Source organism: Chamaea fasciata, unplaced genomic scaffold, assembly GCF_029207755.1.
Source record: "Chamaea fasciata isolate MVZ Bird 193981 ecotype frontalis unplaced genomic scaffold, bChaFas1.0.hap1 SCAF_11, whole genome shotgun sequence".
Lineage (NCBI taxonomy): Eukaryota > Metazoa > Chordata > Aves > Passeriformes > Sylviidae > Chamaea > Chamaea fasciata.
Window position 1 is genome coordinate 11,661,966 of NW_027094096.1, and position 17,438 is coordinate 11,679,403.

Below are 17,438 nucleotides of genomic sequence, written 5' to 3' on the forward strand. Positions count from 1 at the left end.
TGCTCATATGGAACACAGTTTGTGAACAATTCAATTAAATTATAACAATATTTAGTGTGCTATAGTAGAGTTCATTCCCATGAAAGGAGTAAGTGGCAATGTTATTAAATTCTACAACAGCTCTAATGAGCTAAAGGGGCCAGAGAACTCAAACTGTTTCTGGAAACATCTTCCAGTCACAATGATATTTTCCATATGTTTCCTGTTTCTGCATTTATGGGTTTTTTAGTTCAGGTGCATTAAGTGTCACAGCACTTAAAATGCAGCCAATGTATTGAAGATGGCTACTTTAGATACAGTTGATACTTTAAAAAAATAAAATTAAAAATCATTGAAGCATAATCCCAGAATATACTGGGTTGGGAGGGACCTACTGAGTCCAACTGAATCACTTCAGAAATATATGAGAACTTTTCTCCAGATTTGCATCACAGCAATAGTAATTTTAGTATGCTGAATTAATGGAATTGCTATAGAAGCATTTCAACAGTACTTGACTAGCCAGGCAAGAAATACAATCATTTTCTTATACTCAGTAACTAATCTTTCATTATTAGATTGAATACAAAGTAGAAAGGACTTTTATAAATCATTCATGTCCTGACCAAATTCTCTCATAGGACTAGTGTAAATCAGAGTAACTGCACTGCAGTCAATGGATTTTCACCAATGGTTAATGGTGAAAAGTTAAAAGAGAACCAAGGGTAAGGGTTCTTAGCATTGTTCTAATATTAAAATCCTAGCAGTGTGCTTTTAATCACTGTATTTGGTAGTTCTAAAGTAAAATATCTTAACTAATTTTAAAAGCATATTTCTAATATTTTATAAACATTATGGAGCACATTTGCTTTTCACTTAAGTGCAGCCAAATGTGGTTGGTTCTATAAGAAAAACATCTTCATACTGTCACACATGAGAAACATGAAAACAAAAAAGTTCTGTAAAAAAAACTTCTGGAATTTGTTCTATACTTTTGCTTCTTCTGTAGATTTTTCTCTTGGCTGTTTCTTTTGAATACAAGGTTGTATAAGTAAAAATATTATTCCCACCATATATAGCAATCCAGCTATGTAAAAAGAAAAATCGTATTTTTGTGTGATGTCATAGATCCAACCTGGAAAATAAGAACAAAACATGTTTGTTACAAAGCTTGACAAAAAAGCACTTTTTGTGAGAAAATACAAAAAAACCTTCACATTTCTTTCATGACATTTCTGTCAAATCTACAGATGCTTTGTGGAAAAAAATATTTTTCAAACAAGTTATCACAGGTCTGATTTTAAAATTGACATTTTGTAATCCCAAACCAATTAGTTCCTCCTCCCTATCACTCCCTCTGTAAAATGCCCAATACTGATTAGTTCAATTGCTGTGCCTTGTGCAAGCTAACACGTTCCCCATAGCTGTCTTCAAGCCTCACATACCAACAGAAGACTGTTCAAGAGATACAATCTCAGTACTGCAGTGGCTCTCATTCCAGCCTCCGTTCCTTTGCAAAAACACATTAAAGGTACTTCTTCATGAAAGTTATGTATTCATTACTTCGGGAAGGTTTGAGAGCCCAAATGAGCAAAACTCTCTCAAGGCACTCGGGCTGCACTGTGATGTACCCACAAGATCAGAAGTTCTCTTTACATCAGCTCCTTGCATCCAATGTGCTTCGTAACCAAAGAGCAAATACAGAGACATGTTTAGCACAGGCCGGGAGGTGCTGAGGGAACGTGGCAGAGTAAAACACTGCTGCTTTCAGGGGGCACTGAGGGAGCTTTCTTCTCACTCGTGTCGCTCACCCAGTGGTGGGGAGAGAAGGGGCTCTCGCTTTCTTGGGCTGCTCATGCTGCTGCTGGCTTCCCTTCTGCCTAGAGCTGCCCCTGGCTGACCATGGCCATGACTCCCAAGATTTCTCACAACTTTCTTCTCAGCAGCACCTCTGTAAAAGAGAGCTGGAGTCTGATTTGGTACTGACAATCAGTACCTATATCTCTTCTGTACTCCCTCGCCTCTTTCTATGAGGAAATTTATAATTAATGTCTGTTTAATCCTAAGGAACTCTGGGGACAGCATACATACACTTCTCCCTTCTGCTGGGGATGGCAGTAAGGAGGTTATGAGCAGTGCAGTCCCCAAAGTAGGTATTTCTGGCTGAGGGAAGGCAAAGCAAAGTTAGTTAAATCAACACTGCAGTTTGCAGTTTGCAGTGGGGACATCCAAACACACAGCACAGTCCTTGGGGTAATGCTGTGGTACAAACAGCTGCTTGCCCTGAGAATTAATCACCATTTCTTCATGTGGGTAAAGGAATAAATACGTATAATGCATACAGTATGCAAAATATGAAAAAATAGGTTACACCTTTCTCATTAAAAAAAAAAAAAAAATGTATGATAACTATTTAAAGGAAACATACATCATAAGGATAGGCTGTAATAGATTTGGGGTTATGTCCAAGAACTGTAATTTGCAATGTGAGGGCAGTGAGCTGGAACCCAGCAGATGTGACCTGTACATCTGTACAATGTAAAGCTCGATGTTATGTTCATTCTGGAGCAGCTGTGATTTTGTTAACTACACATGCTCATGGCATAAGAAAGGTTAATAATATAAAGAGTCACACAGTCATTACACAAACATCTCTTGGTTAGCAATTTGAACTTTTTACCTGCAAAGGGTGGTCCAAACAAAGCAGATATTCCATTGGCACAAATGATGATGCCATAGGCATTTGCAAGGTGTTTGGTTCCAACTAAATCTTCAGTCACAACAGGCATTAGAGAAAAATAGCCACTAGAAAATCCTATTAGAGCACAAACCACAGCCAGGCCAACGTATGTCTGCATTAGTGGCAAAGTAAGGATGCAGGTGACCAGGGTAAAGTTAGCCATGAGGAAGACATTCCATGTGCTGATGCACGGGAGATCAGAGATGATTCCAAGGATCACTTTACCAAAAATATGAACAATGGCTATGATGGATGTCAAAGGAAATACGTTGTCCTGCCTAGATAAGTTGTACTGCTTGACTATTTCTGGAAGGTGAATAAAGGGAATGACAAAGCTGCTATAGGCAAACAGAGCCCAAATGACAAAGGCCACGAATACTCTGTTGGTAAACAGTGATGCAGCTCCAAAGTAGCTGGAGTACCAGAGTGCAAAGCCTTTCCTGACTGTCACTGTCAGCTGGCTCACTGTCTTAAACAGGCGCAGTCCATACATGCTCCTTCCACTTTCAGATTTACCTCCAATTTCTGTGTGCTGCACGCTGCCAAGCACTTCTTCATTTGCTGCCTCTTCTTTTTTCTCTGGTTCTTCACCAAGGACTCCATTAGATTTTATAGTCTCTGTAGAATGGGACAGAGCTTTTGCCTGATTTTCTTCACTATCACTTCTCACCACATATTTTTCACGGAGGTCTTTGGGAGAGAGTGGTCTCATAAGTGCCCCGCAGACACAAAGGTTCAGGGAGATGGCCCCCTGGATGAACATGGCATTCCTCCACCCAAATTCAGTGCAGAGGTACTTCAGTAAGGCAGTCATTAGGAAAGCTCCAAACCCTGTTCCCGTGGTACTGAGCCCTTGTGCAAGTGCTCTTCTCTTCTGAAAATACTGCCCTACCATGACCACTGCAGGCAGATAAACCATGCCACTTCCAATGCCTATTAAAAAAAAAAAATTAAGTAAATCTGAATTTTTTGCCAACAACATGAAAAGCAGGGGAAAAAATCAGTTTCATTCCTAACTTTTGTATAAGCATAGTAGTAAAACCAATAATAAATATTCAGTTCTGATGTTAGCTTTCATTTCTGTCCTGTAGGTTTTACAAAATCTGCAATACTCATTCCAGCGAGAATGCAATACTGATATTCATTACTGGAAAAACGAAACATGGAATATAAAATCTATATCTGAGGTCAGTATGACAACACTGGAAAGTTACAAATGTGCCACAACCAATCAGTGGCAGTTACTATGGGCACAAACATAGACACAGCCTATTTTGAAATATCTGCAATTATCTGCAACCCACAGCTGATGGTATCAGCAACCAGAACTGCTTAGTGAGCACATCTTGTTGCTTTCACCTAAGCTCCCCAGCAATGAAGATTCTCACTGAGTTGCTGTCCTGGTTCAGTAACTGTGGAGCCAGAGTGACCATGACATGTGTTTGAGGAGTCAGCACATGGGGTTGGTGGGACCTCAAGTCCAGGCTGGTTCTCTTTGGGCAGCCCAGGGAAGGCCACACAGTAGCTGCTCAGCCTTATAAGGCAGATCTCTAATTCTGTTGAAAACCCCCCACCTGTAATTCAAACCAGGCTGGGTATTCATGGCATTTGCTTCCAGCGGAAAGCGATGAGTTGTGCAAACACATCATTAGAGGTAACACGTCACCATTTTTTCTCACAGCAGATTCTTCATAGAGGAATTTGGATTGGAACAGGTGTATGCAGAAGATGCTTCCTAACTCACTGTGATTGCGAGGAGTGTTTTGTGACTTAGAAGTTTTCCTAAATAGGCGCTAACATAGCTCATGCAGCTACTACAGGATCTGGCTGCAGCGAGGCCAGAGAAAGCCGTGATTCCAGAAAAGCCTGAAAAAAGCCCTTCAACATCACAGCAGTGACCCTGGTTGGAGCTGGCCCATTTTGCTTGTTAGAAGCATTTCTTTCTTTCCTAGGCAAATGCACAACCGGGCTTTTACATTGCACCAGTGTCCCTCCCCACACCCAAGCACAGACTCGGGGAGGTCTCTCTGTCCCCCGGGAGAGCTCCTGCTCCTGGGGCTGCTGCGGGCTGCGGTGAGGAGCCGGCCCGGGCCCTGCTGAGGGACCCGGCTGTGAGGAGCCGGGGAAGGGGAGCCTGAGGCGAGGGGAGCCCCGAGGAGAGGGGCCCTGTGGGAATGTGCTGAGGGGGGCTGCGGATGGACAGGCGGGGCTGGGATGGCAGGGATGAACTGGAGGCAGCAGCCATGAGCAGGCCCACAGGCACAGCGCGGAGGCCCGGACGTGACGGCAGCAAGAGGTGGCACTGCAAGGAACAGCAGCTTTACAGGAGCCGCCATGAGAACATGGAGAGACTTCCCTGGGTGGGCTGGGACTGAGGGGAACAAAACTGGGGGCAGGGAGGAGGAAGGGAGGACGCTTGGAGTTGCGGCAATGTCTTCCCAGGTAATAGCTACACATGACCAAGGCCTGCTTTACCGGAAACAGCTGAATGCCTGCCTGCCCGTGGGAAGTAGTGAATTAATTCCTTATCTCTGTTTTGCTTGTGCATTCAGCTTTGCTTTATCTACCAAACTCTCTTTATCTCATTTTAACCTTTCTGATTCCCTCCCCATCCCACCGTGGGAGTGAGCAGCTGTGTGCAGCTGAGCTGCCTACCAGCTGTAACCCACCTCACCCTTTAAAACGGGGTTTGAAGCAGTGCAGAATTACCATAATCCAGTATTTTATTAATGTGGAGCAACTTCTGGAGAAAACATTTGTTATTCTTTCCTGTGACAAGGAGAGGAGTTAGCTAGACACGCAATTCATCTTTCAGTTTTCTTTGGCAGAGTTTGGGTTACAGCAATTCCCCTAATTAAAAATGTCCTCTAATGTATTCACTTGGGTGAAACTGATAAAAGTACCACCTTCACATGGCAAATTTAAATGAGCACAGAAGTCACTGGGCCAAATCCACTGAGTAAATAAGTTTTCTAAAAAGACAACAGGCTGTAAAAAGTGTGAAAGCAGGGCTGGATTAACTTTTACAGTCTACCTTCCCTATTTACTCACTCAGATAAGCTTCAGAGGAATCAAAAATAATTGAAAGAACCTTCAAACATTAGTGCAGCTCTCACCAGCTGTCACTCCAAAGGTGAGGAAGAGGTAGTGCACATTTGCTGCATAGGCACTCAGTATCCAGCCCAGGGCATTCAGTATCCCTCCAATTATGGCCGTCGTGCGGCACCCACACATGCTGATGAATAAACCAATAAAAGGACCTGTTAAAAAACATCAGAGAAATTGTAAATTATTTATTTAGTTCTTTATGCTCTAATAATTTTTCACCTTAAGTTTCTTAATGTTTTAAATAAAATGGTAAAACATCAGGCAACTCGTGCAACTCAGTTTATTTTTCATATTACGTCTTAAAATCACGGAAAGAGAAATACAACCAGCTGATCAAATACTTAGCAAATACCTGCAAGACCTACAGTCAAAGTTGCCTTATGAAGAAGGGACAGTTTAAACAGAGCAATAAACTGAAACAATGCTCAAACAATGAACAAAGTTCCAAAGGTTGATGCTGTGTGAGTGCAAGACTTTTTCACAAGCAACCAGAGGTAAAGCATTTTATCTTGTTTTCAGTAGAATAATTTAGGCAGATCTAAACACAACTTTTTCAGTCTTCATTTAGGGAATCATAGGTGTGTATGTACATATTTACACAAACACTTCCTCCAGATATCATTTTGGGTTGATCCAACTACAACTAAAAAAATACATTTTCATTCAGCCGCCAAACTGAAATACAAACTGTGCGAATTCAACATTTTCTCCTCACAGACAGAGTTTGGGGAGGACTCCAAGCTTCACAGATCATGTTTTCTTAATTCTAGTCAGACCTGGAAGTCACAGGCTTCCTTTCCTGCTCATGCAGTTTCCTGGACTGTCTTCCCTGTCATCTTCCCTGTTACTCCCTTTCTCCACCTAGATTGTAAAATTTGTCCTGGTGACTTTAAAAGGTCAACTTGGGACAACCATAAGAAAATACTTTAGGGATGAATGGCAAACATACCCTAAAAATCTATTTTGTTTTAAAACATGTGATGCTGGCACATACCTACAATAAGCGTGATGCCCATGCTGAGGGAGCTAACCCATGCTGTTAAGCCACGACTTTGATTAAACTCTTCAAGCCATTCCATGTTGAGTATTCCAAGGGCCATTTGGGAACCCATGATGAGTACGTGCACAAGGAAAGAGGAAAGTACAATCATCCAAGCCCATCCTCGATCGATGTTTGGATTAGGTTTAATTGGCTTACTTCTAACTTTTGAGTCATCTCCAAAATCATATCCAATATCCTCTCGACTAGCATACATTTTCTACACAGTATTCTGAAGCAAATGCAGTAAATACCTAAAAAATACATACAAAATAATCAGATTTTGTAGCTTGGTTATAGTGAATGCCATAAATCACTATCATCCTTCATCACCATGGTTAGTGCAGCTATAGTGAATACTGTGACTTCATTGTTCCAGTGTAAAATGCTGAGAAAATTGTCAAAGTAATTTATTTCTTTGTGTAACTTGTTATCATGGCTGTCTATGCAGGCGTACTTACCAACTGACAGTAGGCTGCATTATTTCCATTACTATATATTTTACTTACTTTTAGGTGGCTGAGAGCCCTCACTCTTCATGGGTTGACTGTGGTCACAAAAAAGACTGGTCTCTCTCTGTATATGACTTCTCTGTGTCACCTTCTGCTGTTCCAGTAAGATGATGTGCCTTTGTGTTCAAGTTCATAAAGCCTGGAGTAAAGAACTGAAATCCTGAAGCAGCAGGTAGATGAAGTCACCACATCTTTCCAGAGGAAACCAGTTTGGGGATGTATTTCTTCCTTAGCAGTGGAAGAACAAGAATGAAGACAGCAAAAGATAAGGAATTAAGATTCTTAATTTTCCAAATGTTTCGCTTATATGAATCACAATGAGGCAATTGTTACTACCTCTCTGGAAAGTTTTTTAGGAGAGTCAACATGACAACAGTTTGCTATTATGCTTTCAGCTTCCGAAGTATTAATCCTAATAATCCTACTAAAAACAAAGAATTCTTCCAAATTAATTCAATGCCTATCAGAATCAGAGGGGCAGAGTTACATGCATAGGTGTACATAGGCCACACTAGCTTAATTTGATTACTTCAATTTATTCTATTGTTACTCTAAGTGAAGATTGCAACACAAGGTGAAAATAAATTAAAAGCCGCTTTTAATTGATTAGCAGTCAAGGTGAAGAATTCAGTCTTCCCTCCATCTGATTTCTGCTGCAACATATTCAAATCTTACCCAACTGTGGAGCACCACATAGGTTTCCATGGAGACTAGAAATGCAATGATACAAATTACCAGATATGGTAATTTTTTGTCTTCTTCTCCAGAGAAATAAAAAGAAACAACAGCTTCACAACATTGGAAAGGGAAACAAGTTATCAAAAATTATTTAAAAAAGCTCCTAATGTCTCCTGTGCACCCACAGAATGCGTACCTCTGGGCTGGCTCCTCACTGCTGCAAACAGGCAGTGAACAGACAAATCCAGATTCTGTACCAACTGAAAATTTGTCTTTAAGTATGTGAGTACATTTTGCTTCTCAAGTTACTACCTTTCCAAACTGTTTTACTTTTTTTCTTACTGCTAGATAAACACACAGAGAAGGCCCTGGGACATTCCACAGTATTCCACAGCTGGTGTCAGAGCTGGCCAGTCCCGGACACCAGTGAACACCTGTTGATACGTGCAGCCTCTCCAGCCTGGCTGCTGCCTAAGTTCCCTTTGTAGTCAAGTGCCACCTCACGCTTCATTGCAGTGCAGGTAATCGTGTGCAACTAAAGGCAGCTTGAGTGTGTAGGTTCTTGCAAGAGCACACTGATCTGCCTCATAAGTGAGCTGCAGCTAAAATATGTTGCACTCCTGGTAGCAAATTTCCCGTAGTTGTTTAGTGACTACGTTGTCATTAGCCCTATCTTGGCCATGGGAGGTACTGGTGACACAGTGAGGAAGAACAAGAACTGTGCACATTTATCACTTGCTGCACAAGCAGATAAGCTGGGATCAACTGATGGGTTGCCAGTGGAAATGGATACTGAAATGCCTTCCAGGTTTTTCCTTTCCAAATTGGGAAACAGAGAATGGGGATAGTGCTTAGAGGTCCTTCTAGAGGTCCTGCAGGGTGTTTGAGGCTGGATGAGCAGCAGGGGAATAAGTCAGAGCCATGCAGTAGTGCAGACTGGCTTTGTGACCATAAAAGGACAGCCTGGTCACAATTATTAAATTATATTATTAATTAAATTAAAGAGGACAGCCTTAGTCATAATTATATTTCACCCTTCCTCTGCAAAAGGTAGGTCTTAAAGATGACATCTCAGCCCTTTCCTAATAATGTACTTGGAGCCAGATTCTCTGTTGCTGTAGGTTACAGAACTACTTACAGAGGATTCAGCCCACTCACAAGGCAGAGAGAGACTAGGTGCAAAAAGGTGATAAACACAGTGAAAAATCATGCTAATGGGAAATAATGAGAAGAGGCAGAATGAAGGAAAATCACAAGCTGTTGCACATGGTCTGCCTAAGAGTAATGAAAATGTATGAGGATATTACAGTGCATCTTAGATAATGGAATACAAAATTATGTAACTGAAGATTCAGAGTCAAGATTAAATGTAAAGCTTCACCTTTCTCTCTTATACTTTTGACTGGTTTTGTGCACACCTGCATCCTGATACTGGATACAAAAAAATTTCTTCTTTGGACAGGAAACAGGCACATCTTTTACATATTTTAAATTATTTGAAGAAAAATAATTGATATTGAGCTGCAAAGTTATGACACTCCTTTTTGCAGTCTTGCTGAAAGAACTGCCTTAGATTGAGTAGAGGCAAGTTAATGTCATGCTTGTATGAACCCCCACAAATCTTCAGAAAATGCATATCTTTTCCATTTGAACTGAATTCTTGCTTATTATTACTTTCATACTATTAACTTTTCACTTAGGACACAAGTTCAGAGTGAATACACTCAAAAGCAGGGGAGGACATCTCCAATACCTGCACTAACTCTCAGTCTTTGGATAAAGCAAGGACTGGATGCCTGGAGCCCCTCCCCAGGACTGACTGACTGTGCATGGCCTGTTGCATCCAGGAAAAAGGCACTTACCTGCCTTCAACCTTCTTCCCACACAGCACTGCCAAGAACAGGCTCATGAAGTGCAGAGGAGCCAAATGAACTCTTTGCAATTGTGAAATCCTAGAGAAACTGTAAATGAAAATGACAGCAGCTGATTTGTGAAGCCAGCCAGTTTCCCCAATAAGCAAGGCAGGAAAGACCCTCTGACAGTAACAGTGCTTGAATACAGCCCCTCAGAAGGAATTTCGTCTAAAGGCAGGAGAATCTGGATTCTTATTTGGTCACCTGGAAAAGAACAAGATGATTTTTTTTCCCCAGAAAAGCTTTTTAGACCACATGCCCACAAAGTATGCAGAGTACTTAGAAAAATGGCCGAAGCGTTAGTGCTGGCAAAGATGGTGAGCTTTTTTGAAAACCTGACTCATGAGCTATTTTAGGGACAGATACAGGTGCTGTAATAAGACCTAAGTTGGCAGCAAAACACCCAAGTTCCATGTAGCATCAGTGGAGCTATGGCTCTCTAGCTTGTAGTTCAACTAGACCACTGAAAAACATCTGCTCTTGCTATAAAAAGTCCATATGATGAATAATTTACACATATTTGGTCAAGTTCTTCCAGCATTTGACTGCCTTGGTGTTGAAAATCACAGAATAAAATTGTACTTTAAAGGTAGTTCCAATGGATAACTCATAAATGCATTACAACTTGTAATGAGTTTTACTTTGTAACATTCCCAGTAAACATGCCACATGTAATTATTTGGTGCTGAAGGCATACAGAGGAAACATTGCTAAAAACATGGTTTATTTTGGTTGTCAGATGTTTCCACAGGCTGACTTCACCTTGCTAACATGCCGAGCACTTCAGCTGTCAGCAACTGCACGGAGATGTGTTCACCAGCCACCTCTGCCAGTGGTAGCCCCAGTGCATAAAAATGCGTGCCCAGAAAGGAACACAAAATCGGGGGAATTAAATGCTTAAAGGCTAAACTTATTGCCAGGGTCACAAGTTTGCATAAAGTCGGCAGCAGTTCCGTTTCCAGACCGGGGGCGCTGCCCTGCTGCCCCTCCCGGGGGAATGTTTCCCAAGCCCAGCTCAGGCGGTCTCCCCGGAGACCCCTCGGTGCTGCAGTGCCCCGGTGTGACCCACGCGTGGTGGCCCATCCCCGGGGACAGCGTAATTGGCTCCGTTTTCTTCCCTTGGTACCAAGGGAATAGGCATCAGTTCGCGTCAGGCGCGCACCCCTATTTTGTACAGGCTTACAGCCCGTTTCGGGAGCAGCCCGAAGGCAGGGATCTTTCTTCTCCCAAGACAACAGCTTTGGGAGCTTCACACGCGACGCCTTCCCAGCACTCCAGTTCGGTTCAGCTATGCGAAGCAGAGCTGGGGCGGGGACGGCAGCCGCCGCCCGCGCCGCGGGGCTGCCCCAGGGCCGGCTCAGCAGCGGCGGTCGCGCAGCCCGGGGCCGGGCCGGGGGCGCGGGCTCGGCCCGCGGGGGCTGCGGCGGGGCCGGCGGCGGGGGCGGCGTTCGGGAGGCGGCGCGGCCGCGGCACCGCCCGCCGAGCACAAAGGATGACCGCGAGTTACCCCGCTGCGGCAGCGGCGCTGCCGGCTCCCCGCGCCTCCGAGGGGCCGCCGCCCCCGGCCCCGGGAGCCCCTAGCCGGGACAGCCCAGCCCAGCCCCGCACAGCCCAGCCCAGCGCGCCTCTGCCGCAGGCGGCGCGGCCGCTCCGCGTTCCCCTCCCGCTCCGGTGCCGGTGCCGCTGCCGTGTGGTGGCTCCCGGCTCCTCACGAGGTACTCACCGCGTCGGGCTCCGCCAGCGCCGCCGTCCCTGCGCGCCTGGGCGCCCAGCGCCGCTGTCAGCCCGACCCGCGGCGCTGCTCCCGGGACCCCGGGGCTGCCGCGGGCTCCGGTGTCCACCTGCGCCCGGCTCCGCTCAGCGCCCGCGCCGGCTCAGCCTCGCCCCTGCTCGTCTCCCGGGGGCTTATTTTCCGTAAGAGTGCGGCACCGATCTGGGGCCGCCTGCCCCCCAGGCAGCTCGTCCTCTGCACCGCCTTGTCTCCATTCTCTGCAATTTCAAATCTCCACGCTCTTTCATTCCTGCGATACCGGCTAATTCTGGTTTGGCGGAGCAGATTTGCAATCCTCTCACATGCACACTCTTGTGGCTGAATGAAGTTTATTGCTGCACAGGTTATGGCCAGAAATTTACATCCGACAGAGCTGGAGGATATGATCCGGTAAAATCAGCCAGCATCGAGATTTTAACGGCCGTTGAATATGTTTATTTCAGAGTGGCTGGTCAAATTTATGTATCCAAACCACCCTGACAATGCAGCTTGGGAAGTTTCACTGTAGGGTACCTTATTTGCACTTAATAAATAAGTTTCAAAAATATTCCGCTCATGGGAGAAGAGCTGCAAAAATACATTACTTTTTCAGACCAGTATCCACTCCTCAGCTGGATCTTTCTAAGTAACCTGACTAATGAGGTTTACATTCTCCAATTTGTTGCTCTATTTGCAGTGAATATACCCAGGCCAAGGTGGCTGTATGCCCCCATACATAACTTTCATTCTCAGAGATTCTTGATGTCCTAGCTTTCCAATGAGTAGTATAAATGAAGGCTGTTCAAGAAGACATAAGAAGTATCCTGAGAGAAGACAAAATAAGGACAGGCCAACAGAAATGTTTTAATGGTGCTACACATACTGCCCATGTGCAAAACGTGGCAGAGAATCTGTCAGAGAGGAAATGGTCTGAAGAGGGTTAAAAATGTGAATTTGGGGCTTTTAAAATACTTTTTTCTATATTTTTACTTGACCCTCCTCCATCTACTGACAAATGCAAGTCTAATCTTTTTTCTTTAAAAATGAGCTGTTCCATTATGGGTCTAATTTATCAAATATATCAGTATGAAACACTTCTAACTGGGTTGGGTTCAAGTGTGTGGCAGACTATGAATTATTGCTAGGGCTTCAGTCTTTACATAAAACTTATGCTATTTTGCACTGTAATCTTCAAAAAGAAATCCTTTTGCAGAATAAGTAACTAGATTAGTGTCAGAGACTTGTGATTTGGTTTATCTATGTCTCCATAAATAAAACTAGATTTCCATTTTAAAAGACTGTGATGGTGCATTGCAAATGTGTGTTATTCTACAGTACACATGTTCCCTGGTTATTTCATCTTTTACAATAATACCTTGCCCAACACTGTATGGGCACTGGTGTCCCAGAATTTAATTTATAACTTGGCATTAGCTTTTTTGACTGGAGTCTGGTTTCTTAAAAGGCTTAATGCTAGGGGCTTGGCACTTGAAATTTGCTGCTTATCAACTAGTGTTATTATTCAAGTTTGAGACACATACACTTGGATTTATGAATTATCTAACATGCTAACATCCTTTATTTAGTCGGCCACAGAAACAGATTTGACTGGATGTTAACCCAGTGCCTCCAGTTAACCTGAGATGTTGCCTATGTGCTTAAATCCTTGTGCCGACAGAGGTTTGATCTGACGGAGAATTCACTCAGCTGTGTCATACTGCTTCAGCAGTTTTGGTTAATATACCGCAGTGGTTCTGGGCTATAGTCTTGGATTGATGTTGTCCCTTGGGAAGATGACTATGTGTGGATCTACTTGAATTGTAACCATTAAACTGTGCAGGTCTAACAGCAAGAGTAAAAATTATGTTTAGTAATGAAAAAGTCCATTTTTGTAAGAATGGAGAGGACAATCCTATAGTATCAGAAAAAGCCTCCAGTTTTTAGCTAAGAAGAATAAGGTGCCTGATCCAGTAAAATAAGAGGTAAACAAAGTCTGACACACTCTGGTGCCTTAGAAATCTTAACTGTGTAAATGCTTGGATGGCAAGCAGAGTAACACCAACTGAAAAGGAAGGATGTTTTACTAGTCCCTTAAAGATAAAGGTAATTTAAAAATATAACTTAGAGGGAAAGAAGAATGGAGGGAGAGAGGGAAGAAGGCAGAAGTAGAAAGAATTGATGATTCAATTTCCTTAACTGTCTGGTGGGGACTGTGGCAGCATAGTTCTAGCAGTGGTGGTTGGAAGGGATCTCTGGGGTCCACCTTGTCCAGTCTTCCACTTAAAGCAGGACTGTGACCTGTGGTATTTCAGGTCAGTCATGGCCTTGCTTAAGCTGCCCTTGAAAGCCTTCAAGGATAGAGACTGGCCAGCCTTTCTGGGCAATATGTTCCTGTGTAGCACCAGCCATGCAAAACACATGCATCCAGTTACAACTCCAAGGACTCGGCTTGTGACTTTTCCTTCTGGTTTTGCCATTCGCTACTACTGACAAGAGTTCAGCTCAATAATCTTTGCCACTTCCCTTTGGGTAGTTTTAGATTGTTGTCAGATATCCCCTTATTTTCTTCTCTGCCACGCAAACCAAGCCTTATTCTAAATCTCTTCACAAGTTGTATGCTGTAGGCCATTTACCATCTCATCAACCCTCTGCATGCACCTCTCCTGTTTCTTGACATTCTTCTTGAACTGGGGGACCCCAAACAGGATACATTATCCCAGGGGTGGACTCACTCTCACTAAATAAGATGGGATCATAATTTCCATTCATCTGCTGTCCACACTCCCTTCCTAATGTAGCTCAGACTGTGGTTCACTTTATTCACAATGAAAACATACTGTTGGCTCATGTTCAACTTAGTGTCCACTCTGACAGCCACATGCTCTTCAGCTGCTGTTCCTGCTCTGGCAGCCTGCACTGGTGCCTGGCACTATTCAACCCCATGTGTTCACTTTGCACTCCTTGTCACACTTTGTAAGGTTTCTGGTGCCTCAGTTTTTAATTTTCCCAAAGGCCTCTCAACTGAACCTTCTCTATCTGATTTGAAAATCACCCCTTCTAAGTTAGGATTGTCTGAAAAACTGCTGCAGGTGCATCCTATATAATTATCCAAGTTAAAATCAAGGTAATGAACAATTCTGGCACCACTATTCACCCCTGAGTGTTCTGCTTGTACTGGTCACCAACTAAACATCACCCCATTGATTCCTATTCTCCAAGCTCAGGATTCCATCCAGTTTTAACCCATCTTGCAGTTCATTTATTCAGACCATATTCTTCAGCTTCAGCCACTTGCTTAATCCCCACTGCTCAAAAGGGCAGCTGTGCTGTGGATCTCAAAGACCATTCAGCCCTCTGGAAATACATACTGATAAAAATATAAAGTGCTATTTATCTTCTCAGCACTTTTCCTCTACTATTGCTGACTGCTGGTCACTGTCCTCCCTAAAGCTCTCATTAATCTGCTACCCGGCTTCCCATGAAGTGGTAATGCTGCAGTGATTGATGAGGAAGGAAAGTTTTGAAATAGGAGCTTGTTTGCTGCAGCACCAAGATACAGAACAGAAAAAAAATCCTTCTCCCAGTTTTATTGAAGCACTGAACTTTCAACCAGTACAAAGTATCACCAAACGACCTGGCCAATTCTTCATTACAGTTACTGTTAAAAGGAAAGACAATTTATGGTATTTATAGATTTTGCCTCCTCCTTCTTCATGAGCCTCTTTGGGTGACTGAAGAATTCTGTGTACTTGCAAGGGCGTGTTACGTTGGTGCTGGGTGAAAAGGCAAAAAGAAAAACAACTTAATATTATCCTTTGGCATAGAGACTGCACAGTAGTACAGCTTTCTTATGACACCCTAAAAGCTTGTGCCTTCTCTTCATTTTGGTAACTCCAGACTGCCAAAGAGAAAAAATGCATATTTTCTTCTTATCCCACAGAGAATCTTTGGTATCTTTGGTGGATTCACCACAAAACAACATTATCAAACAATACTCTGAGCAAGTAGGAACATTTTCAGCATTTCCCCTGCCTACTCCCATGATAGCCGCAGAGTCTAACTCAAATGGGAAAGAATGAACTAATTTGCTATCTTCAAGTTCACCCAATACTGAGGATAGGCCATGGGAATGGAATTCATAAGTAGAGGAAAAAGCAACATTTTTATCATTGCTGGCCTGGAGATTTCCATTTGGAGAATAACGACTTGTCTTTCCTGTCTTCTCTCTTCTCTCTCCAAGAGCTGATGCATTACAGCAGCTACAGATACAGGAGGTCCTGTCCAGTTTCCTTAGATCCTTTAGGAGAACAGTACAGAATCATAGAATGGTTTGTGTTGGAAAGGACCTTAAAGACCATGTAGTTTCAAACCCCCTCCTGTGGTTAGGAACACTGTCCACTAGACTGAGTTGCTCAAAGCCCCATCCAGCCTGGACTTGCGCATTTCTATGGATGGTGCAGCCACAGCCTCTCTGGGCAACCTCTGCCAGTGTCTCACCACACTCAAAGCGAAGAATTTCTTTGCAGTATTTAATCTAAGGCAACCCTCTTTCAATTAAAAAACCCTCTGTGTATCCTGTGAGAAATGTGAAGGTTTCCCGGACTGTATTAAAAGAACCAAAGGATGTTTCTCAACAGCTGGGGATGCTGCAGAGGCTAACCGTCCTGCCTGAGAGTGGAGAGGCTATTTTATCAGTGACTTGTCAAGATTCATATCAGAGGTTCCCCCAGCAAAACTGAGTATTGCCTCACATGAGAGGTTGGAGCCAGATTCATCCTGCCACAAGAACTGCAGCAAGAATGAAGGGAGAAAGTGATCAGGAACAGGATACTGAGTTGAAGAAGAAGCCTAAAGAGCTGGCAGGGTACATTCGATGGGTAGGAGTATGTACAGAGGCCGCTGCTTCTGAATTGAACTGCTGCCATCCACACACTTTTAAGTTCTTCAGTGGCAGCAGCAACAGCAAACCTACATTTCGATGTTGTGGATAAAGACGTCCACAGGAAAACGTATGTTTTGCAACTCATTATAGTTATTTCCCTGATTCAGAAAGTCACAGCACAAGAGGAATGACACTTGCTCACAAAACAAAAGAAGAGGTGATAAACTCCCTTATTGCAGTGTTATTTAAGTTCAGCTTTCTACGTTAGCAATCAAAGTTGTATATTGAGAAGGTAAAATAAACCATATTATCAAGAAAAGTCCTATTAGTCCTAAGTGCACTTGTAACACTAACATGGTTTGCACACGGTGATATCTCACTTTTCTGGTTTAAAACGTGAGCATAAGGGCGTGGTTGCAGTTGGCTGAACATCTGAAGTACCATAAGTAAGAGGAGAGAGAACTTCGGGCCTCTGCCGTGACTCACGCTGGCACTGCAGTCACTTCCTCTGGGTCAGACTTGGCCATGTCCGAGATCTCAGAGCATTCAGTGCATGACTTGATTGTGGGTTGCACCTGTTGCAAATATACCAAATTAACTACAAATTCCAGCAAGGTCAAATTAGCACTGAACTAGTTAATAGAAATTCAGGTATTTATTTCAGTGGTACCAAGGCTATGTCTGATTTTCTGGCACTCAAATCACAGTATTAATCTATGTGCAGTAGCTTTCTAAATTTTTGCTCTTGAAATGTTTTACTCCAGCGGATATGAAGTAAATGTTTTGCATGTGTCTTGTGCAAACTAATAAATTTGGGTTTGCTGCAAATTACATAAA

At 43.3% G+C, this 17,438-nt stretch overlaps 1 protein-coding gene across 1 annotated transcript; it reads right to left on the bottom strand.

Annotated features, from left to right (window-relative positions):
• Positions 1 to 904: 904 nt before the first annotated feature.
• Positions 905 to 7,700, bottom strand: SLC16A14 (solute carrier family 16 member 14). Its single transcript, XM_066193821.1, has 5 exons — positions 7,376 to 7,700; positions 6,822 to 7,120; positions 5,836 to 5,979; positions 2,660 to 3,652; positions 905 to 1,114 (listed from the first exon to the last, which is right to left on the bottom strand). The coding sequence occupies exons 2-5, from the start codon at positions 7,081 to 7,083 to the stop codon at positions 966 to 968; spliced, it is 1,548 nt and encodes a 515-aa protein (XP_066049918.1). The 5' UTR covers positions 7,084 to 7,120; positions 7,376 to 7,700; the 3' UTR covers positions 905 to 965.
• Between the last annotated feature and the right edge of the window lie 9,738 nt (positions 7,701 to 17,438).

Bases quoted from the DNA above. Each gene is read 5' to 3' on its own strand.
- SLC16A14 (XM_066193821.1), bottom strand. From the start codon at position 7,083: ATGTATGCTAGTCGAGAGGATATTGGATATGATTTTGGAGATGACTCA. The intron at 5,980-6,821 runs GTATGTGCCAGC...GTTTTTTAACAG, and splicing joins GGGCATCACGCTTATTGTAG to GTCCTTTTATTGGTTTATTC. The intron at 3,653-5,835 runs GTGAGAGCTGCA...TTTTTTTAATAG, and splicing joins CACCTTTGGAGTGACAGCTG to GCATTGGAAGTGGCATGGTT.